At 43.4% G+C, this 23231-nt stretch overlaps 1 protein-coding gene across 2 annotated transcripts in view; it reads right to left on the minus strand.

Annotated features, from left to right (window-relative positions):
* The window catches only part of FER1L6 (fer-1 like family member 6), a 159123-nt gene that overhangs the window by 21665 nt on the left and 114227 nt on the right, over positions 1 to 23231 (minus strand). For both annotated transcript variants that reach the window (XM_059165676.1, XM_059165678.1), the window contains exons 24-35: positions 22910 to 23071; positions 21617 to 21797; positions 19145 to 19362; positions 17525 to 17647; positions 16288 to 16327; positions 15032 to 15141; positions 13674 to 13805; positions 12657 to 12782; positions 9330 to 9457; positions 5601 to 5771; positions 2799 to 2959; positions 419 to 561 (exon numbers count right to left, since the gene is read on the minus strand). In XM_059165676.1, the coding sequence (XP_059021659.1) occupies positions 419 to 561; positions 2799 to 2959; positions 5601 to 5771; positions 9330 to 9457; positions 12657 to 12782; positions 13674 to 13805; positions 15032 to 15141; positions 16288 to 16327; positions 17525 to 17647; positions 19145 to 19362; positions 21617 to 21797; positions 22910 to 23071 (1695 nt within the window). The remainder of the gene's footprint in view (positions 1 to 418; positions 562 to 2798; positions 2960 to 5600; positions 5772 to 9329; positions 9458 to 12656; positions 12783 to 13673; positions 13806 to 15031; positions 15142 to 16287; positions 16328 to 17524; positions 17648 to 19144; positions 19363 to 21616; positions 21798 to 22909; positions 23072 to 23231) is intronic.

The following is a 23231-nucleotide window of genomic DNA, read 5'->3' on the forward strand; positions in this document are numbered from 1 at the left end:
CTTGTGCCTTCTCTCTCTGTCAAAAAATAAAATCTTTAAAAAAGAGGAGTGTGATAACTCAAATCCATTAAAAGGCAAAAAGCACTAAATTTAACTCTGTTTTGAGGGTAGACTTTCTCAACCTCAACATCGTTGATATTTGGAGCTGACTAATTCTCTGTTGTGGGAGGCTGGCTACGCAGTGTGGGCTGTTTGGTTGCATCTCTGACCACTTCCCGCTAGATGCCAGCAGCATCCCCACACACTTGAGACAACCAAAAAATATGTCCAGGCATTGCTAAAGTCTGGGACAGGGAGGCAAAACTGTCCCTGGTTGAGAGCAATTACCCTAAGGCACACAAGAGAGACTTTTAGAGATAAAGTCCTATTCCTTGGGGATGAAAACTCCTATTGGGTCCAGAACAGTCTCAGCCACTACCTGCTCCATTCCTGGCTTATTCTTGTGGTACAGCGGCCGAGTTTCTATGTGCTCAGGAACCAGCTTACACCCAACCTCTGGTATATCCCCCCACGAGTGTAAAACCCTGAGGGCCAGGTGCTCATAAGACTCCACCGTCTCATCTGCAAGGAAGAAAGAAAAATAAAGACATTCATCAGCTATAGGTTCCCCTAATGGAACAGTGATGGGCTGTCAGGTGCACTTTTAAACACTCCCTTAAGGTTAAATTTAAATGCAGTGAGGCACAGAGAGAGAGCAAAACCACAAAAGAGAAAAAGGACAGTAAGAGAGTGGAGTTGGGGGATGGGAAAAAGACAGGAGGTTTAGAGAGCAGGAAGGGAGATGGGTTGACAAGATGACCAGAGAGCAGTCAAAGTCTCAGAGCCTAGGGCTCCATTTGCCCCTTGAATCAGATTCCTCTAGAGCCTGTGAATAGCAAGTGTGCTTTGAGATACTGGAAAGGGTATATTTCTTGGAGATATAAGACTGTTTGCGAATGCCATAGTGTGACAGGGCCTACTGGATCTGGATTGTCCCAAACAAGGCAGCGAAATCTGCACAGTATGTTCAAGGAGGTTTTCTCTCTCCTTATTGTTGTTCCTTCTCACCAACACACTTGTTCATAGGAAAGGTTCTCAGATCTGCCATCCTACCAAAGAAGACCATACATAATAAAAACTACTGGTAGAAAAAGTGCGTATAAACATAACACAAAAATTGTTGGAAAAAATCAAATCTTTTTGATAAAGTTTAGAATGGCCGAATTTGACATAGGGATGTTGAGTTTAGTTTTAAACCAACCCCCCACGACAGACACAATCTCTCAATAACAATAATAACAACCAGTAAAAGTTGATGGGAATGAGCACATAATCAGTGAACTAAATCTTCTGTATTGCATGGACCACTGGGTATTGTACATAAACAGTGAATCTTGGAACACTGCATCAAAAACGAATGATGAAGTGTGTAAACCTGGTGATTCACAGACCTGTACCCCTGGGGATAAAAATATATGTTTATAAAAAATAAAAAATTAAAAAAAAAAAAAACCAAAAAACGAATGATGTATTTTATGGTAACTAACACAGTAAAAATTAATTAATTAATTAATACTTTAAAAACCTAAAAAAGAAAGTAAATCTTCTATTGTAAAGTTTAATCAGTTCTTGACTGATGGAAATGAACATCATTTCAGATTCTTGGTGGTCAAAAAAGAAAAAAAAATGGTTTCATCATAAAATGTAGAGTATTGACAAAGGAATTAAATTGGCCTAATAGAGTATATTGTGAAAAAATATTTTGTTCAAGAGAAATTCATTAGTATGTCATTAATACACAATTTAAATGGTCATTATTTAGTGTGCAAAAAACCTTTGAGAGGTTCTTGGCGTCAAAATAACAAGGCAGGAAGAAATTTTGGTGTCGAAGTGGTGGGATCAACATAACAGTGTGAAAACATCCAGTGATATGTCCTTATCTGGGTGGTTTGTACTGGAACCTACGAACCTATGTTTTGCACATGTATACTCCTACACCTGCTGATTTGCATCAAGTGGATGGGAGTAGCATTACAAGGCTGGCTACGCAGTGTGGGCTGTTTGGTTGCATCTCTGACCACTTCCCGCTAGATGCCAGCAGCATCTACCAGTATTTGTATTGTGAAAGTAAAGTTAAGGTGGCTTTTTTTCTCATCCTCAATTTTATGAAACTCCCTCTGGGATCTTGTGGGTATGTCCCATGAGGCTTATATGGAAAATCTGCTTCTTGGTGCTAAAATAAGAATTGTTGGTAACACATCAGTGGGGGGTAATTTGGGCTGTGTCTAATGATTTATTTTATATCATATTCATTTTAAGGTTACTGCCTACGATGCAACACAACAATCCTATTTCTGTGATACACACTACAGAAATATCAGAAATGTGCAAATATATGTATAAGGGAGTTCACCATATCGTAGTGTCACTACATGAACACAAGGTACATAAGTGACACAGCCATAAAAAAGAGTATTATCAATGACAGTCTCAAAGAACAAAGAAAATCATCATAATTTTTTGGAAATAGAAAAAACAGGATACAAAACTGTGTATGGCATACTTCCAATTGTGTCACACACGCACACACACACACACACACACACACACACAGTATGGAGATATACTAGCAAGCAGCATGCTTTTCTCTGAATTTGGGGATTCTGAGTGATTTTCATTATCATCCTTTCTTGTCCAAATTTTCTACCAGGGGCATGATTACTGTACAATAGTTGGCCACTCTCCCCCGCCACAAATACTACCAGAAGCACGCTTTTCAAAACAAAAGCAACGTCAGCAGGATGTGTTGTGGGAGTTACCAGTGTCCTCCTCCGTAAAGACCGTTTTTCCAGAAAAGACCTGATTTCCTATCTCTATTTTCCCAGGATGAAAGTAGGGTCCATCCAGCTTGTTGTCTTTGCAGAGCTTTGTGAGGATTTCAGTGGGTTTGGATGTGTCTCTCCAGGCGTTGTATCCTTCTCTGAAAAGAGAGGGAAGGATGGGTAGGGTGAGGCCTGGCTTCCCCTGGGAGGACACACTTAAAAGTAGCTATTAAAGGGACCACCTAAGTGTGATCAGTGGTTTCCTTCAGATTTCTTGCCATTCTATGCACTTCGGGCTAATGTTTTGTTTTTTTTTTCTTTTGTTTTCTCTCTTTTCTGGTTAATACCTCTGCGTCTGAATGCCTGAATGAAAGGCAAGACTTCTGAGTAGCATGACAGAAAAATGCTTTCCTGATAGTTGTTCTGTGTGTGTGTGTGTGTTTTTTAAAGAAATGTACCTTAAAACAAAAACTGAAATGACACCCACATAACATAAAATGAACCAGTTCAGTGGCATATAGTACATTCATAATGTTGTAAAAGCACTACCTCTACCTAGTTCCAAAAATTGTTCATCACCCCGAAAGAAAACCTGGACCCATTAAGTGGTTGCTCCTTATTCCGCATCCCCCCCCCCGACTTTGGCAGTCAACTGTCTGCTTTCTGTTGGTCCGGATTTCTTTGCATGCAGTTCCTCTTAATTTCATTCTGTCCCTTGCAAAAGAGCCATCTGACTGTTATTTCTAAGAAGAAAGCCTAGATCAGGCTTTCAATTACTCTACTTCTTTCCTCCCCTCCCCTCCCCCACCAAAATCGTATCAGAGACTCACGTCACAGGTGGAGAGTCTAGATGTGCTGTTTCTCCAATCAGTGATTTTCCTAGTGGTTCTTTTCTAAATCTTTCCAACCCCTTCCTCCTTTAAACACTAGCTGTTTGGTTAAAAAATAGTAAGTTACAATGAAATGCTCCCCATGAGCCATGACCAAGACAAGCATGGACTTCTCTGCTCACTGGGACACAGGATTCACCAGAACTTAATTTATTTAAGTACTTCAATAAATCAAAACATAACTATGAAGCAGTGTTCAATGTTCCTACCTTGTGCCAGAGACATGAGGACCCTGAAAAGTTCATCCGAGCCATGCCCAGAGCCACACATACACAGGCTTCCCCCAAAACAGGTGCTTTGGTTTTCATTTTGGTGTTGTTTGTTTGCTTGTTTGTTTGCTCTCAACTATTTAAAAAAATTTACTGAACAAAGTTTACAGCTCCCTTGACTATACTATTCTGCTCCCTGGCAGTTCCACTGTCAGAAATTCTTCTAGGGGCCCCTGGGTGGCTCAGTGGGTTAAAGCCTCTGCCTTTGGCTCAGGTCATGGTCTCAGAGTCCTGGGATTAAGCCCCATATTGGCTTCTCAGCTCAGCAGGGAGCCTGCTTCCCCCTCTCTCTCTGCCTGCCTCTCTGCCTACTTGTGATCTCTGTCTGTCAAATAAATAAATAAAATCTTTTAAAAAGAAAGAAAGAAAGAAAGAAAGAAAGAAAGAAAGAAAGAAAGAAAGAAAGAAAGAAAGAAAGAAATCCTTCTGAACAGAAGAGGCACCATCTTTGCCTGGACTTCCTCCCCTGACTTTAGAGTGAGAACAATGCGTCATTCTCTGAATGGCACTTTCTCTGTTACTTAGGAATGTAAACACCTAAGGGGGCTTTTACATTCACATGAGTCCCCAAAACCAAACTGGATTTCTAGGCTACCAAAATAATGATTTCAAGAAATACTTAAAGACACTACAGAATGCTTAAGATACAGGGATAGTTGCAAGACTCAGCTTACAAAAATGACATGGGTAGTGTGAGCCAACTTCAAGGGAAAACAGCACAGAAAAAAAAAATCCAAAGGAAATAATTAAGAAATTTTTATGTAAGTTATGTCTGGGTAGAATAATTTGAGCATAATTTTGTACTTCCTGTATTTCCTCAATTTTCTGCAATGAATATACATTATTTTATATTCAAGAAAAGCATTTCTAAAATTATACCATGGAAATCTAATGAATTTTTAAAAACTTTTCCTGGCTGAAATTCTTAAGATTTTTATTTTTTTTTTCTTAAGGTATCAGATAAAATACACTTAAAAAAATAAAGCTAGTAGTCTATATTTTAAAATGAAGCAGGGGGTGCCTGGGTAGCTCAGTCAGTTAAGCCACTTGCCTTTGGCTCAGGTCATGATCTTGGGGTCCTGGAATTGAGCCCCGCATGAGGCTCCCTGCTCAGTGAGGAGTCTGCTTCTCCCTCTCTCCTCTCCCTGATCATGTGTGTGCTCTCTCTCAACTACATAAATAAAATCTTTCAAAAATTTTTTTTGATGAAGCAGGATTCAAAATCATTGTAAAGAGTGAGAGCTGGTCCATTCCTTCCTGTTTGTAAGATGAGGATAACAACTCAGTGGGTTTTGAGAGAACTGAATGAAGTACAGTGTTCAGTATATCATAAGTACACGTGAGTGTTCATTATAATTCACTGGGATATTGGGATTTGTGTACTAGTAATCATTCTTCTTCTAATACCACTCTTCACCAGGAAATTCTGCCCACCCAGCCTCCCCCTTTAAGTGAATGTGTAAGAGCTCTTGACTCTTGAAGAACCTGATCTGGGTTCTAAATCAGTGCCTCCCCAGCCCCAACCACCCTGCAGGAAATAGTTTTCCCAAACAGCCCTGCTGACCTAGAAAGTCTGTGAGACATTCAAGCAGAGTCTGGGCTGGCCCGGCAGTGCTCCCCTGTCCCCAGGAAGTACTTACATCTCATACTGGCTCTGCAAGCCACAGATGGCTCGGTGTCTGCTATAAAAACGGTTCTCCAGGTCAATCCTGGTCTCCCCAATGAGGTCATCTGTCCCGATCAGGTCATGGTCGTAGATCAGGATGGAGAGCAGAGAGTCCTTTGGGAATGTGGCCTGGATCTCAAATGACCTGTGGTCCAAGTAGAGGCATTAGGAATCTACAACATCTGGCTACATGGGGAACATCTCCCCGGTCTGCTTCTAGCTAGCCTGCAGTTCATAGGAACTCACTAAACACTCAGCAATGCAGTGAATACTTAGTAGATATTTATTTGGTTTAGTGTTTCATTGAGACTCTATTTCCAATTCTGCTGTCAATTTCCAGTAGCCAATAATCCCCTCTTCTGTGGACCACGTCCCACAGTCTTCATCTAGGTGGGTATGAAAAACCTGGGGGGTTGGTCTCCAGCAGAACTGATTTCCAATTTTGGATGTGAATCTGCACCTTCCTGGGTATAAAACTTTGGGAAAGTTATTTCATCCCGCTCAGCCTCCTTATATGTAAATGGGGATCAAGATGTCTTCTTTATAATATAGCAAGATCGTTAAGTGTGAGATCGTTTATACAAAGTGTACATCTAGCTTGCAAGTATTCAACTGATGCCCAATAAATTACCATTCCCTTTCCCCTCCCTTGTTACTTCATGGGGGGATGTCAGCTGAGTTTGTTTTAAATGGAAAGCCTTTTGAAGACGGAAAATCCCGAAAACAGAATTGCAGCACTGCAATGCCATCTCAACAAAATTCTGAGCTCCTCAACCATGAGACCTGCCTCCCTCATCTCTGCATTGCTGGAGCCCTGGCTTCCCCTGCACAGAGTAAGCAATGAATGTTTCCCTGAACTGGAAAGGATCTCAGGAATCACTGTATCCAACCCCTTCATTTCGCAGTAGGGAAACTGAAATCCAGAGAGCAGAAGTGACTTGTCTGGACCATAAAGCAGGCCGAACTAGGGTAAGTACCAGGTCCCTGACCCCGCTAGTTCTGAGCTCTTTCCATGATACCACATGAGGGCAAGGTGTTGAAAGGAAAAGCAGTGCCGTGGGATTTCCTGGCACAATGCGTTATCCGTGCTGCTGAGCATTACAGAAGACCGTTAAGGAGGGCACCTGTACCGCTGGGCACTGGACGCTGTATGTAAGGGAGGAATCACTGAATTCTACACCTGAAACTAATATTGTACTGTATGTTAACTTGCTGGAATGTAAATAAAATAATAATAATAATAACAACAAAGTAGGAGGAAAAAAAGAAGTTAATTCTGAGTGAATTTAGGGAAATATCTTCTTGAAAAGAAAATAAAAAGGACACCAGTGTTCTCCAGCTCTTCCCAACTCCAGCTGCCCTGGGACAGGTGTGGTGGGCCGACCTGTGAGCGAGGGACTGTGAGGAGGGAGAATGGAAGGCCCATGATTTCCCTCCATGTCTGCAGGCCTGTCTGGGCTGCTACCCTTGTGGTCAGACCCACTTAACCCCGGCTTTCACTCTCCAGTGGCAGAGACAATTCCAGCACAGCCCCCCGGCCAATGAAGCCTTCCTGAGAGAAAGAAGCAGAGACACCCCAGCTCCATGGGCTGTAACTGACTGAGGCAGCTCTACCAGGCCAGAGAGATGGCTGTGACTCCATCAGGATGTGCCTTCCATCAGGAGGCAGAGCATTGCCCGGGGCACCCAGATGTAAATTCCAGATGGTGCTTGGTACTCTGGAGGTCTCTCACAAGGAAGCCTCCAGCCACTGTCTCTGAGCCATCAGAGCCATCACATGGCTGCTGTCACCCAGGAAGGACTTGTTATGTGCTTAAGCACCCTGGCAACAGTGACAGAAGACCCAGTTGCTTTCATCCATCTTCCCAAGCAGGGTGTTCACAGATGAAGCGCTCCCGGATTTTCACTGGAGCTGTCATTAAAGAACTACCAGAAACAGCTCACCATGTTGGACTTCCTGTCCATCGACTCATTCATTCACTCTCCAGATACTTGCCAAGCATCTATCTGCTCGGTGCCAGGCCCTGTTCTGGGGATGCCGCGTTGGATGGACTAGACCAAGTCCCGGCTCAAAGGGAGCTTACGTTCTCGTGGGGAGCTGAGAGATAGCCAACAAACAAGACAGGTACCACGTTATGTCAGAAGCTCTGAAGGAAAGGAAAGCAGGCCAAGGGCCAGACATCGGGGGATGGAGCCTGTGACATCCTCATACTGTGAGGTCGCAAATAGGGATTCCCCAGACCCCAGGTTGGGGACAGAAGCCCTCTACTTTGCTCGAACATGCAGGATTGAGCCAGCAAATTCTGTCCCCGAGTAACCATTAAAAACACATTAAAGAAAGCATCTGCACATGGAGGGCTTCTGGCAGAGTCTCCGCAATGCCAGGGGCTGGCAGGAATATTCCATCATCCCCTTTTCTGTTTACCATAGCCATAAACAGCATAATAAAGCCAGTCTAACTCACAGCGCTGCGCTGGGAGCACCTAACGAAAAAGAGATTACAAAGCACTTGGCAAAACGAAGTGCTGGTTACAAATATGGCAAGTAATCATAAAAGTTATCTCTGGATCAGAGAAGCAAGGGTAGGCCTCCCCGGCACCGTTATTTTAATCATTCTCATTAATCGGAGCAGGCAAGATCGTTTATGGGCTCATTTCTTCTGGAGCAATAAAGTGTTAAGAGGTTCATTCTGGTCAAAGGTCAGAGGGTCCACCGTGATCACAAAAGTGTAAATGAATTTAAATGAGGCTAATGGAGAGTTGCTCTCACCCTCCTTGCTATTCCATAAAAAAAGAAGTTAAGTAGAGTTAGGATAGAGCCATTGCTAAAATGATTATCACGGGAGAGACAGAGAAAGCGAATGTGTTCTGAGTGTCAACACATGCTCGTGTAGGCGATGTGCTAAGTGCTGTATATTTTTAGAGGCCAGTGAGAGTCAAGTGTCACGATTGTTTGGTAGGAAAACAGGCATCAGAGAGGTTAACCTGCCTGCATAAAGTTACACAGCTTATATGTGACAGAATGTAACCCACGTTTACCTGAATCCAAAGTTAACAGCAGTTAAGTACACAGACCCACGCAGGGATATAAATGTGTGCCACACACTGCTAGAAGACAAATGAGGCCAGTAGGATTGCTGTGAACTGGAGAACATCTCATGCACCTAAACATGCACAAATGCAATGTGTGTTGAAACACTTTGCAGGAAAACAACACGAGCAGAAGCTGTAATTCAGTCTATTTCTTTCAGGGGTCACCTGCAACATAATCTGATGGAAAAATCCCTTTGAGAGGAGACAAAAGACCAAAGGTATGCCCCCTTCTCCTCCACTCATGAGCTGTGTGAGCTTGAGCAAGTTTCTAAACCTCTCTGGGCTGCCCTTAGCTTGTTTATAAAAGGAAACTTCTCCGTCCAAAGGCAGGAGGCTGAATCTGATGACCATTCAGGTGCCTCTTAAATTTGAGATCTAAGAAAACCATTCTTGGAAAACTATAGGCATGAAAATCACCAGGTAAAACCATATTCCTGAAGGGACCAAGGAAAGAATTTAGTGCTTCTGCATGAAGGTTAGTTTGACTGGCTGTTACCACAGGCAGAGGTCAGCTCTCCAGACACACACACACATGCACTACCCCCCCCTGCAGAAACACAGCAGGAGCAAACACACACAGGACAGCACATCAGGACGCAGAGGCCACTGACCTTCCAAATACTGGGTTCAGTTGTTTGGGGATATATTTGTCCCGGTCTTTGATTTCCGTTTGTCCAAGCCTGACCACAATGTAGGGGTCCGCTTTGCCATCCGGATCAGTGGGGCTGAGATTAAACGCCTGGAGAGAAAGAAAATCCTTTTGGTCCAGTGGTTCCCAGCATGGGCTGCACACTCAGATCACCTGGGATTTTAAAAAATATGGACGCCCGAGTTCGATCCCTAGATTCTAATTTAATTGGCCCTGAGCTTTGGGACTTTCAGCGGCAACCTAGGTGATTCCAGTGTGCAGCTGAGGTTAATAACCACTGCTTTAGCCTCTCATTTTCCTGCTGAAAGAAATGTTTACAGCTTTGCTCAAGTTGAAATTTCTCTGGAGTCATCTCCCCAGTGGAAAACAGCGCTAGGCACAGAGTAATGAACACTACACTGGACACGAGCCAAAAGGCATGACTCTGGGTTCTAGTCCTATGTCTTGTATGATCTTAGGCAGGCCACGTCTCCTCCCCAAGATCTATCTGTAAAAACACAGGGAGGGGGCCCCGAAGGCCCACCCCACAACTGATGGGCTCAGAATCCATGACTCCATCAGGCCCGCATTTAGCACAGGCTAGCTGAGTGGTGGTCTGTTTCTCAGAGTGAGGTCTGCTTCCAGACAACCTGGGCCTTAACCCGTCCCAAGGAAACACGTTCTAAGTGAAGGTCCAGGTAGGAGGCTGGTGAGGAATGGTAAGACAGAGAAACTCTGCAGAAATGAGAGCTGAGTGAGGCATGATCGCATTTTTAGGACTCCGTCCTACAGATGGACTACGTGAGTGCACAAAGCTGTGTTTTCAAGGAGGCTCATGAGAGCATGGTTTCCTAGTCATATTTGTAAATGACTCGTATGTCAATTACTTAGGGAGGAACTCAACCCAAAATACCCCTTCCCCACTTGCTCTCGTCACATCATCCAATTTTATGTGCTCCTCTGCTTATTTCTGTCCTTTCTTAATCTCCACACGCCCCTCAGCTAGTGTGCAATCTTCCTCAGAGCAAGTGTGACATTTGTCTTGTTTATTACATTATCTCTAGGACCTAGAGCAGGGTCTTAATATTTGCTGATCGAATGAATAAACGGGTACTACATTAATTCAAGGAAACACTAGGTGTCTACTACAAAGAAAAGGAACACCCAGTGATTCTTTGAATTAATATAGTACCCATCTGGAAAAGGACCAAATTATACTAAGAGAAAAACAGATAAATGTGTAATGCATGAAGCAAAAGTCTGTTAAGTAAGTACTTACCTGTGGTTGTAAACAAGTATAAAGACAGTTGACTCTTGAAAATGTGGGTTTGAACTGTGCAGGCCCACCTACATGGGGGTGTTTTTCAATAAATACAATAGGGTATTGCAATGTACTTTCTCTTATGATTTTCTTAATATTTTCTGGTCTCTAGGTTACTTTACTGTAAGAATACAGTGTATAATAGAATACAAAACACACGTGTTAATCAACTGGCAATGTTATCAGTAAGGCTTCAAGTCAATAGTAGGCTTATTTGTAGTTAAGTTTGGAGGGAGTCAAAAGTTAATATGTGGATTTTCATCTGAAAGGGGGGTCGGTGCCCTCACCCCAGATTGTTCAATGGTCAACTATAGATATGGAGGTATTTACATATTCATAAGAAAAGTAAGTTATCTCTGGGGATGGAATTGCAAAGGTAGGGAGATTTGATCTCTTTCTTGGAATAACTTTTAAGTACTAGTATTTTTTACATTTTTGGATGTTTTATTAAATTAAAACTTTTAAAAAAGATTTTATTTATTTATTTGACACAGAGAGAGAGTGCACAAGCAGGGGGAGCAGCAGGCTGAAGGCAAGGGGGAAGCAGACTCCCTGCTTAGCTGGGAGCCTGTCTCAGGACTCCATCCCAAGATCCCAGGATCGTGACCCAAGCCAAAGGCGGATGCTTAACCAGCTAAACCCCCCAAGTACTTCTAAAAAATTTCTAAGTTAACTTATTGGTATTAAAGAATAATTCATCTTTGATTTATGCGTCATTGATGTTTCTAAAAAAGGATATAGGTAATAAGAACAAGGAACTTAGCTTAAAATAAGACTACAACAATCAAATAGGATTATGAAAATCAACTCCAAGGGTAGGATATGAACAAATACATGAACTATAAAGGTTCAGCAGAGATTTGGTTTGATTGAAAATCAGATGTGGCCCCAGGCTTCCAGGCAATCAGGCCAACAATTTCACCATTCAAGTAGAGTGCTGTCAGCCAAGAAATGGACTCTTAACTACAGAGAACATACAGATGATCCCCAGAGAGGAGGTAGGTAGGGAGTGGGGAAATAGGTAATGGGGAATAAGGAATGTACCTGTCATGCTGTGCACCCAGTGATGTGTGGAAGTGTTGAATCCCTGTGTTGTACACCTGAAGCAATATTACCCTGTATGGTCACCAACTGGAATTTAAATAAAAACTTAAAAAATGAAAAAGAAAAAAACTGTAGTGCTCTCATTATCAGAAAATGGGCAACCTAGAGCAGAAAGGATATTTTTCTTGGAAATACATTTGACTTGAAATTTCTGGCTGTGACACTGCAGAGCCATGGGAGAGGACTTCCTAGTGACAGCCGCCCTGCTCGGCCCTGGTTCTGCTCTCTTGCCTGTGAGCTTTCTGCTCCAGGCCTGTTTGGTGTCCAGCTATCAGACAACCACAGAGCAAATGAAGCTGCCCAGAGCCTTCTTATATGCCTGCAAAGTATTTTCCCTAAGTGAAAAGCCAGCAAATGTGCATGTTACCAACCAAACTTCCTACTCCCTGTTATGGACTGCAGTGCATACAACATTCTGTGTCCAAGCCCTAACCCTTCATGTATCTGTCTTTGGAGACAGGGTCTTTAGCGAGCTAATTAAGGTTAAATGAGGTTATAAGGGTGGTGCCCTAATCCAAAAGGATGGGCGGCCTTATAAGAGGAGGAAGAGACACCAGGTCTCCTCTCCCTGTCTCTCTCTCTTTCTTTCTCATTCTCCTGCTCTTTCACTCACTCTTGTTATATGTGTGTTGTGTCTGTGCATGTGTGTCTGTGCATGTGTCTATATGCTCACAGAGGTAGGGCCATGTAGGAAAGTGGCCACTGACAAACCACGAAGAGAGACCTTACCAGAAACCAGCTCTGCTGGCAACTTGATCATGGATTTCCAGCCTCCAGAACACTGAGACATAAATGTCTGTCATTTACCTCACCCAGTCTGTGGTACTTCCTGCTGGCAGCCTGAGCAGATGAAGACAGTCCCCAGGGTCAACAAGGGTGGCTTACCGCAACAATGTACACCCTGATCAGGACTTTGACGGGGTGGTTGGGTGGAACCCCTTGCTGGATTCTCAGCTGCCCACTGTCCTCAATGCTGGAATCCGTGGGGCTCTTGTAGATGCAGAAGGAGCCCTGGAATGGCAAAGCTTGACCCAGTGAAACAAGATGGCCATATGCCCCACCAAAAGCCCTATAAGGCAGAGTGCCCGGGAAATGAGCAGAGCCTGGGACCCAGTAGGACCTGGGCTGGCACCACCCTTGTGTCTGGGTGTCCTCAGGCAGTTTACATAACCTGCTTGCATCTGAGTTTCTCCACGGTATGTCACTGAATCGGTGTCGGTACAATAACAGCTCACAGGGCTCTTAGGTGACGAATGTGGATAGGAGCATCTGATGGGATACTGAGGACCTTTAATACACAGGGAGCTGAGCTGGTGCTTTCCCCCACGATGTCCTTCAAACCTTCTGCAGTATTCCTATTTTCAGATGCTGCCAGGGAGTGCCACAGAGTCCAGTCCAAAATCATGATGCTAGTTAGTGTTACAATATCAGAGAGGGGCCAACTGCAATCCCTGTGCTATTTCCAACACACCACCTTGCACCAAATGACCCAGTGCACAGCAGGTCAGAGTAAGTGACAACCACTGCTTGATGATGGTGACACCAAGAGTCTGCCAGTATCAATGGTGGTGTTTGATTCATTTAATCAAGCAGCTGGTAGGTCTGCATAGATCATCTATTTGGTAGGTCAGCGGTACGAAAGCAAAATAAAATTCAGTAATCCTATTAGGTAACAGCTCTGTCTCCTTATATCCCATCAGACTGAGTTCCAACTCACTTCATTGACCACAAGCCTGGTCAAAAGACCAGGGAAGACTTTGTGGGGTTCAAGAGAGGCTCTTGCATAGAGACTAAGGAATTTTCTTACATACAACCCACACCACAATCTCACTAACAGAACTGAGTCATATTGAGCATTTACAGATAGGAGAGCCAAATAAAAGGGTTAACTTTGGAACTTGCCTTAAACTTCCCTATGACGCGGTCCCCATCGAGGCCATGGCCATCCTCTGTAGACTTGCCTCTGAGAAGCTCAAAGGTTTTCACCCAGTCTTCAAAATTGTTGAATTCACTCTCAAGATCACCATCATATATCTTTAGGGAGAAGAGAGAAGAGAATGCTCAGAGGAAGGAAGGCCCAGGATTGATTTAATGAGAAATGCCAAGAGTCTCCCAAACCAGCCTTGATATACACCCACTGGAAAAATCTATGAGGACCCTATTCACTTATTTTTGGCAAAATAAGGCATATAATTGACTCAGCATTCCTAGAACTAAGTACTACTCTGAAATTCATAACATCTTTTGGATAAACTTTGAAGTTCCAAAAAGTATAGCTAAACCAAAATTTTTAAAAATATATTATTAATAAGAGAAAGTTTTTTATAGTAAATTGATACCATTTGGTTATTGGATCCAGACTAAAATATTTTGAGGACATTCATATCAATAAATGTCCACTAAGCACCTCATGCTTAACACATATGAAGTGATGAAATATTTGTTTTTATTATCATGCTTATAGACATGAATTCTCCACATGCGAAGTTATAACATGTGTACTTTAGAAATGCAAAATTGAATTGAGTTTTATGTCTGGTAATAGAATTAAATCACTTATGCAAATTTCCTATCAAAATTACTTATCTAAATTTCTTATATGTAATTTTCATATTCCCAATTTTCATATCCATAAATATGCCTCTACTAATAGCCTCTAACTAATGTTAAGATGGGTCTGATGGAGCTGACTTTAGTGACAATTAGAACTACTTGGGGACATCTGGGTGGCTCAGTTAGTTAACCAGCCAACTCTTGATTTTGGCTCAGGTCATGATCTCAGGGTCCTGGGACGGAGCCCCACTTTGGGCTCCATGGTCAGTAGGGAGTCTTCTTGGGGATTCTCTACCCTTCTACCCCTCCCCCCATTCATGTGTCTCACTCTCTCTCAAATAAATAAATAAATGTTAAAAAAAAAAGACCTCCTGCTATTTTAATAATATTTTGAGCATGATGATGTGAAGCTCTGAGAGGTGAGTCAGGGGGAACTCATCCACTGCAAATTACCTTGCTGGGTCCAGGCTAACCAATGCAAGTTATGCCCTTTCTTAATAGGAGGACATAGACAATAGAAAAGTAGCAAGCTCCATTTTCTTGGCTTACATGCTTGTTAAGGTTCATTTCTCTGCATCAGCGATTATAATGAAGACAAAGTAAGTTAGTTCAGACAAAGGCATTACTAGGATTGACTGAAGCACAAACAGAACCTGCTTCCGTAGCTTCCCACCCCATCCGTGGCCAACATGGCGGTGTCCACACACCTGCAAGGTAGCCAGGTTGGGGATTTCATCTTCTTTGGATTTCTTCTTGAGCATCTTGTCCTTCTTCTTTGGCCCATCTATATTTACCACCACCTCATCTGGTTTCACCTCTGTGGATATTTAGTGGAAATTGTTAGACTTTTCAGTGCTGTTGAGATGAGAAGAAACAAAGTCAAGCTCCCTCTTTCCCTTTGCTCCTGCATATGTCAGGACTTTCATTTTCAAAAAGAAATAGTAACATGCTGCATGATGGAAGGAGATGCCACTCATGGAGCAATGAAGTAACAACAGATACCCAGGGCCAGACATTGTGCTGACCTGTCCTGGTGTAGGTAAGAATTCATTAAACTAGACACAGAGATGGAAAGAAGGAAGGGAGTTGCCCATTCATCCAACTGGCTAAGAACAGGCCCAAGATGGACAGACTCCAAAACTTGGAGTTACATTTCCTCTCAGATCTGCTTAGGGACTTGAGATTCATCTAGTTCGGCAACCTGAGGCTCAGCTATGTTAAGGGTCTTGCACCAATTCACAAATGTTATTAGAGAGATTACTTGGGAATTTTCCAGGAGCTGTCTCTAGGAAAACACTGTCTGAGACAGACCTTGGGCTCTGCTCTTTTCCAGAACATAAACTTGAACTAGCTAATCAACCTCTTTATACCTCTGTTTCACGATCCGCAAAGTGAAGATACTGTTGCTAATGTCATGAGGCTGGTCTTGGGATTAAATTTGCCAATAAGGAGGGGTCTGAGGAACTGAGTGAGCCTAGTTCTGGTTCTCCTACTTCTTTGGTATCACCTGAAACAGCACTCACCACTTGCTGTCACTGTTGATTTTAGGTGAAAACCTACAGTTGGCCTGAATCCAGTCTGTGGTCATTTCAAATCCCTGGCCTCTTTCATTTGAATTTCTGCCAAGCCAGATCTACCTGATCCTCATAAACCAAGTTAGGAACCTAAAACCCAGGTCACCTCTATTAAACTTCACCATACTGGATCTGCCCATCATGCCAGCTTTCTCCTGCTTTTGTTCTTCTCTTACTACACCAAGACAGGAGCCAGAGTTCCAGCACTAACTGGGTTCAGAAGACCTGAGATCTGGTCCCAGTCCAGCTCAAATCATCTATGTGACCTTTTTAGAGTGTTGTCATGCTTGTGAACTTGTTCCTCATGTAGGAAATGAGGGAGTGGAGCACTAGTATGCCTCCTACTGCTTCCTTTTAATATTTTCTTGCCCCATTCTTAAATAACTTACCTGCATTGCCTCTTTTCTCCTTGGGATTGCTCTCCTTTTCCTTTGAGAAAAGAAGGAGATAAGATTATTGACCCTACCATGCCTCATTTATGAGTCCTGACAGCCAACAATTCCAATCCCATCATCTCAGCCTTCTGCATTCTCGGAGATGACATTTTAAAAGACTATGCAAACTGTGTCCAAGAAGCCTCTAAGCAAAGCCTCACTGATAGACTGGGGACCCGCCTGTAGCAAGATATCTTGCTATAGAATAGGCATCCCAAGGAAAGTACCAGCAAGCAGCAGATTTCCCTGCCCTCCATGCACAACCCCCTCTCAGCCACTACCTCTCTTCCCTACTTTCCCATCTCCCTAGAACGTCACCCAATCAGCACCATGAGTTCTATCTGCTGGAACTCTGGATCATTGCACCCTGGATTGTTGGGTCTTTGGGTTGATACTAAGGTCTGGGGAGGTTAAGTAGAGCAAGGGGAAAGGACTGAGCCCTCACTGGGAGTGGTAATGTCTGCTTTAGGAGGGAGTTTGGAGGCAGAGACTGCCATTTGGTGAAGAAACTATAGTCTTAACAAATGAAAGAATCAGAAGAGTTTCTATGCAATTAAGTGTGATACCACATGACTAATTTTCCTTTCTTTGTTTACTCAAGGATGAGAAGTTTTACCAAATTCAGTCACTGAGATTTTACCTGAATTTCTTTACCACTTTCCAGTGGTTCTCCAGTTTTGTAACTCAATCCCTTTCTTACTCTGTGTGCATGAGGCCCTGCTCCGGCAACCTGTTCATTATTTCTATTTGCAAAGGCCAACTCCTCTGCCTTCCCATATGAACTTATAATCCTGCTGGAGACCTGGGGCCCTTTGATCTGGGTATCTCCAGGTGCACCTGAAGCCCCCATTGCTACATCCATCTATCCAGAGACCCACTTTCTCATGGGTGGATCTTTCAGATTCTGACAGAGGCCAGATCTCTAGAGGCCATGTTGGACTGAACATCCTTCCAGCATTTATAATAGAGTCTGTGTCCTAGGGTCCTCTCCAGCTAGCGGCTGAAGATTTTTCAATTCTGGAAACTTCCAGAAATCTTTCTGCAGTTAACAGAACCCCACCTGAGTAGGGCCTAACTATAGTAGAACCTAGAAGGGGATAATATGGGATTGCAGGGGTGGGGGACAGTGTTGTGGAGGCTGCTGTGTTTTCTCATCCAATCCCTTGACTGTCACAGCCAGGAGACACTCTACCTTCTGTGCTTTCTTCACGGAGGCATAATATTTGGACCACCAGTCAATGACGTTTTCAGCAGATTCATCCGCTATGGTCCTCTTTCTCCTTTTGGTCGACCTTCGAGTAGGTTTCCTGGCATCCTGGCAAGGGATGAGGGACGGATTATCAGGGAGGCCTCAGGGATCTGTCTGCCAGTGACTGGCTGGTCTCCGGAGAAGGGAGCACCCAGGTCCCTTTGGAAGCAGATGAGGGTGTGAGCAGCTTTTGAAGCTGCAGCTCTCTATACCACCTCCACAAACAATACTTTAGCCATCGACCCATCCATTCGCTCATTTATTCAGCAAACATTTACTATTATTTAAAGACACAGATGTGAGGTGCTGTGCCTGACACTGGGGGTATAAGGGGAATGAGAATCAATCCCCACGCTGGGGAAGTTTCGTTCAGTAGAGGAGACAGGCAGGAGGCATGATACAGTGTGCTATGGCAGAAAAGGCATTAGTGGACAAGCAATTAATATAAATTTTGTGATTCTCATTTTCCTCCACTGGGGACAATCCTATCTGGTTATGTCACTGTTGTGAGGATTAAGTGATATAATGTAGATAATTTCTTTTTAGCATTAATTTCTGATCTGAATGGGTGCAAGTCAATGACACCAATAACATAAGCAGGAGAGGGAGGGAGAGGAGAGGCTGTGATACATAAACATCAGAGAGGAGGAATTTGGGGAGATGACAGTGGTCCCATGACAGACTCATCATGTACTCATCATCTGTGTGCTCTCAGACATCTCTGGGAGCAGCTATAACAGTCCAGGTGCTCCTTCAAGAGCAAGGACTACGGAGATCTGTAAAGAATCATCTGTGACCTAGTGGGGCCCACAGCTTTATGGTGGCAACCACACTGAAGCTAGGAATTCTAACAGGAAGTGGCAGGTGCATGGCTGGTGAGATGCAGAGAAGTCCTTGAGGAGCCATAGAGGGTCACACTAAGAATAGATAAGATAGGAACAGCCTACAAATATCCACTAATCTGCCTTACTCTGTGTTTTATTTCAGCTTTCACCATGTTCTGGGCAGGCAGTCCCTCAAGATTTTTTAAAAACTGACCTCTTCTTTATCAGTTGATACACCAGGATTTTGCACTGAAATTTAAGACTTAGAAAGATTCATCACGTTCATGCTTTATGGTTCTTTTTGTAATTGTCCATCTTGCCTTCCAGAATCCCAGCTAAAGATAAGAAGTCCCATTTCTCTTTAGATGCCACAGAACATGTCTTGTTGTTGTTGTTGTTGTCTTATTTGTCCTCATACAAAATAGATACTAATTATTTGTGGAACAGGTCTAGATAAAGAAACAGTTGTCTTTCCAAGCTAATGAATTGCAAAGTGTTTCTGTTCAATTGAATATGGCTGTCACAGTTGGCTAGCACTTGAATTTCATATACGTTGGCTTATCTGATTCTAATGATGCTGTGAAGTGGGTATCAGTATATTCATTCTACAGATGAGGAAACGGATGCTCAGAAATGAGAAGTTGCTTGGTCACAGTCACAGAGCTGGTAGGTGGGAGGATTAATATCTAGAGCCTCCAGTGCAAAGCTTTGTAGATATGAAAAGGGGCTACATTCTGACCTTAGCTTTACCATCTTTGGGTGGCTCCTGGGCTACAGGTTTGGCTTCAGGCTCAAGCATAGGAGATGAGTCAGGGATCTCAACTACGCTGCTTAGTTGAGTCTGGGAAGAGTCAGGTACCACTGTGGGAGGTGGCTCAACATCCACATAGATGTGATCTGTTGGTGGTTCCTGGGAGGAGCCAAGGGATCCAGAGGGCTCGGTGGCTATTGGCAAATCTGAAAGAGTTGAAATTGGAAGTACATCAGGTCGGAAAACTGGGCTGCAAAACAGTGTGATCACTTCAGAGACCCAGTACCGGGAATCAGACAGATCTGGATTCAGATATGGCAAGTTCTTAATATCTCCGACAAAATGATGGTGAAGAAAACCCTATCTCACTAAGGGATAAGTGAGAACATGATGTAAGCCTTCTAGTGCATAATCAGGAATCAATAAAAGCTTATACTTATTATTGATCCTTCAGAGCCATTTTAAATTACTGTGGTCATAAGGAAAATGCGTATCAAGGTTTAGGGCATAGGTCCTCTGTGCGGATTAACTTTTCCCAATCCCAATTAACTCAGGGAAATGTCGGAGGCTCCTGAGGTCTGTGAGCTCCCAGCTGCAGGCTAGATTCTGGACACATGACCTCATGTGCTCACTGGGGATCAGGGGTAGGTTCCTGGACTTTGTGAAATTTCTAACTGGATTTTTGATCCAATGGAAAGGTAAAATCACTGTCCCTTCTTGCCAAGAGTCCTCTCCTCTCCATTTTGTGCTGCAGAATCCAGCCCTTAGAAACATCTCTCAGCTGGGAGACCCCATGGGGTTTTCTGTCCCCAGTTGCTGACTTTTCAACAGCAAAGTTAACTCCATAAACACTTAATAGGCATCTACTCTGTGCTGGGCACAGAGATGGAGAGATCAGCAGGTCAGAATAGAAAGCTCAGAAATAGACTAGAGCTGTATGGCTACTTGATTTATGAAAAAGCTGGCAGCATAAAACAGTGGGGGATCATAAACTCTTTGGGGGGGAAGTGATGCACTCTATGGAAAAAAATGTAGCAGGATCCCTATCTTAAACCATCTACAAACACAGATGACTGTAGATCAAAATGTGAAAGTTAAAAACATAGCACTAATAGAACAAAATGTGAAACAACATTTTTTGTGACCAAGAATTGAGAAACAGTTTTCTAATAAAACTCTGAAAGAACAAACCATAAAGTCTGAAATTCAGATTGATATGATTACATTAAAATTAAAGATTTCTCTTCAAAGATGGGGATCACAGGCAGGTTAGCAGTTAGACTAGGAGAAGATATAATCTATAGGATATAGACATCTAGAATATACAAAAAAGAAAATTAAAAAAAAAACACATAGAACTTGAGCAAGGGATGTGAGTAGGCAAATCACAGAAGGGAAATCAAGGTGGCATAAGCATATGAAGAGATGTGTAAATTCAATAGTCATCAGAGACAACCAAGCTAAAATAAAAATGAGATACTACTTTATATATGGAAAAGTGGCAAAAACCAAACCAAACCAAAACAAAACAAAAACTCAGAAAGTTGGGTAATAGTAGGAGGTATTGAGGAAAAAGAAAATGGTCCTCCACATACAGTTAATGGTAGGAATGTAAACTGGTGTAGACTGGGGTAGACGGGGTAAACCAGTGCAGCTCTCTAGAGCGCCCTCTGGTAGTACTCTGCGGAATTACATGTGCGTGTTCTCTGGGAGCCAGTAATCTCACTCCTGGTTGTATATTACAAAGAAAATCCCATGCAGAATCCTCCCTTGGGCAGTGCTCACAAGAATATTCATAACAGCATCATTTGTGGAAGTGGGGAGGACAGTCTAGGAATACCGTATGAGGGGAAAGGAAAAGCAAAGTGGGGTAGATCTAAAGGTGGTTACCTTTAGATTGCACACAGCAATTTGGATAGATCTTAAGCATAGCTTTGAGCACAAGAGTAGGAAACCAAATGAAGATTACAGCATCATATATATGTAATTTAAACGGATTGAATTTTACAAAGAGAGACAGGGTGGGGCCTGTAGTTGGTAAGGGGTAGGAGTAGGGATGGGGAGTAAGGAACAGGAGGGCAGTCAGTATGAGACAGAAGCCTTGACCAGACCAGAGATGACTACACAGCATGAACAGAGAAGTGCAGTTAACTCCACTCTGTTCCTGAGATCCAAAAGGGAACAAATCGAAATAACATCAAACAAAGAAAAACATCAGGAAGTGGAGGCGGAAGAAAGCTGGAGTCATATTCATGGAAGCCTTCTTAGAGGAGCTGACCCTAATGTCATTCTTAGAGTCAGAATCCAGCAGCTCAAGAAGCTGAAGGGATTGCAGGAGAAATTCTTCAGGAAGCTCCACTTGACCATGGGGCACCCTCTTCCTGTGGGTTCCCCTAGCAGGCCCTGCAGGCACGACAGCTTTGTAGTCTGAAGCTCCAGAATCTAGAAGGTGCTTCCTACCCTGCTCGACTTGGGTTCCAACCACCTGGCAGGTGAGGACCAGGGGCTCCTTGGATTTGCACAAAAACTGCTTCAAGCAGTTGATGGTATAGGTGCCCACCAGGGTGCTCCTCCCGAAAGCTCGCCAGTCCACCACACAGATGCTCAGGGGCGGGTGCAGAAGCTCATTCTCAGGCAGCTCCTGGGAAGAGAGGCAAGAGTGAAAAGGGGAGTGCTGCCTGGGCTGAACCCAACTGCTGGTACCCTACTGACCTCTTTAGGGACAGGAGCAAAGCAAGCCAGGTTTCCATCCTCTCTCTGTCCCTGCCTTGTCATTCTGTCCCTCCAGGTCACCCCTGCAGTTGACCAGAAGTCTGGGACATTGCCTTCCAAGCCAGGGAATAAGTAGCTATAATATGAGGCATGACACTAATAAGTCATCCCACGTGTAAATTGCAAAAATCATAGACTGCCTATTCAACTGAACACTGTCCAAGTCCAAGACAGAAAACTGATGAAAGTGGATACATTAAAAATGGAGCTGAGGGTAAGGGGCCAGTATCTTCCCTCTCACGTTCCCTGGTGGCCCCAGAGACTCAACAATGCCCAGTGTAACAGGTTTGCGAACATCATACACATTCTTTAATTCCACTTTCTGCTAATTTAGGAGATGTATCCATTGGAACTGACAGTGTTGCATAAAGCAAGCTTTCTTCAGTTAGTTCCAGATCAGAACACAAAAATGTGTGTTGAAATATTGAAATAAACAGAAGCTCAGGTGTCAAAAAAAAATCACTTTAGAAACATAAGGTTGCATGTAAGCCACTGACATGCTACATATAAATAATTTTTTAAAAAATCTAATCACTAAAGTAACTTTCATTTTAGGTCAGTGGTTCACAAACTTTAGCATGCATCAGAATCACCTGAAGGTCTTGTTAAGCCAGAGGGGTCTGGGCCCCAACACCTAGCAGTTTCTGATTTGGCAGAACTGGGGCAGAGCCTGAGAATCTGCATTTCTAACAAGTTCCCAGAAGAAGTTAATGCTGATGAATTGGGGGCCAAATTTTGGGAACCTTTGTCCACTTGCTTTGATTTACAGAACCTTTAAAAACAAGACAACCCAACAGCAATAACTAAAGTCTGTTTTGTCCCATTCTGAGATTCTCACTTTTCACCCAAATACACTGTTCTTTGTTGTAGATAAGGGACACCCAAAACTCAAAAGCATTTCCCCAAGCCAAGTGAATGAGGGAGGGCATCTCATCTGTGGAAATGAAGGGGATGAGTGTACAGGAGAAACAGAGTCTGTACCACTTCAAAAGCATCTGCCTGGACACTGAAGTTCGGGTTGTTCTTGTAGCTCTGGATCACACAAGACTTGACTCCTCGTCCTCCACACTCGATGAGGACCTGAGGGCGATCCACAGAGAGTAGCTGCACCTTCTTCATTTCTCGAACTCCCCAGAAGAGGACCTGATGAAAGGACCAGCAGAGCGTGATCACTCAGAGACCCAGGGAGCAGCAGACATGCGGGCCCTGGTGTGGGTGTGGCAAGTCAAATGTGCTGCCAGGGAGCTAAAGAATGTTCTTCTGGGATGGGACCATGCAACTCCCTGAGGGCCCCGTCCTATCA

The sequence above is a fragment of the Mustela lutreola genome, chromosome 3 (genome assembly GCF_030435805.1).
Source record: "Mustela lutreola isolate mMusLut2 chromosome 3, mMusLut2.pri, whole genome shotgun sequence".
Taxonomy (NCBI): Eukaryota; Metazoa; Chordata; class Mammalia; order Carnivora; family Mustelidae; genus Mustela; species Mustela lutreola.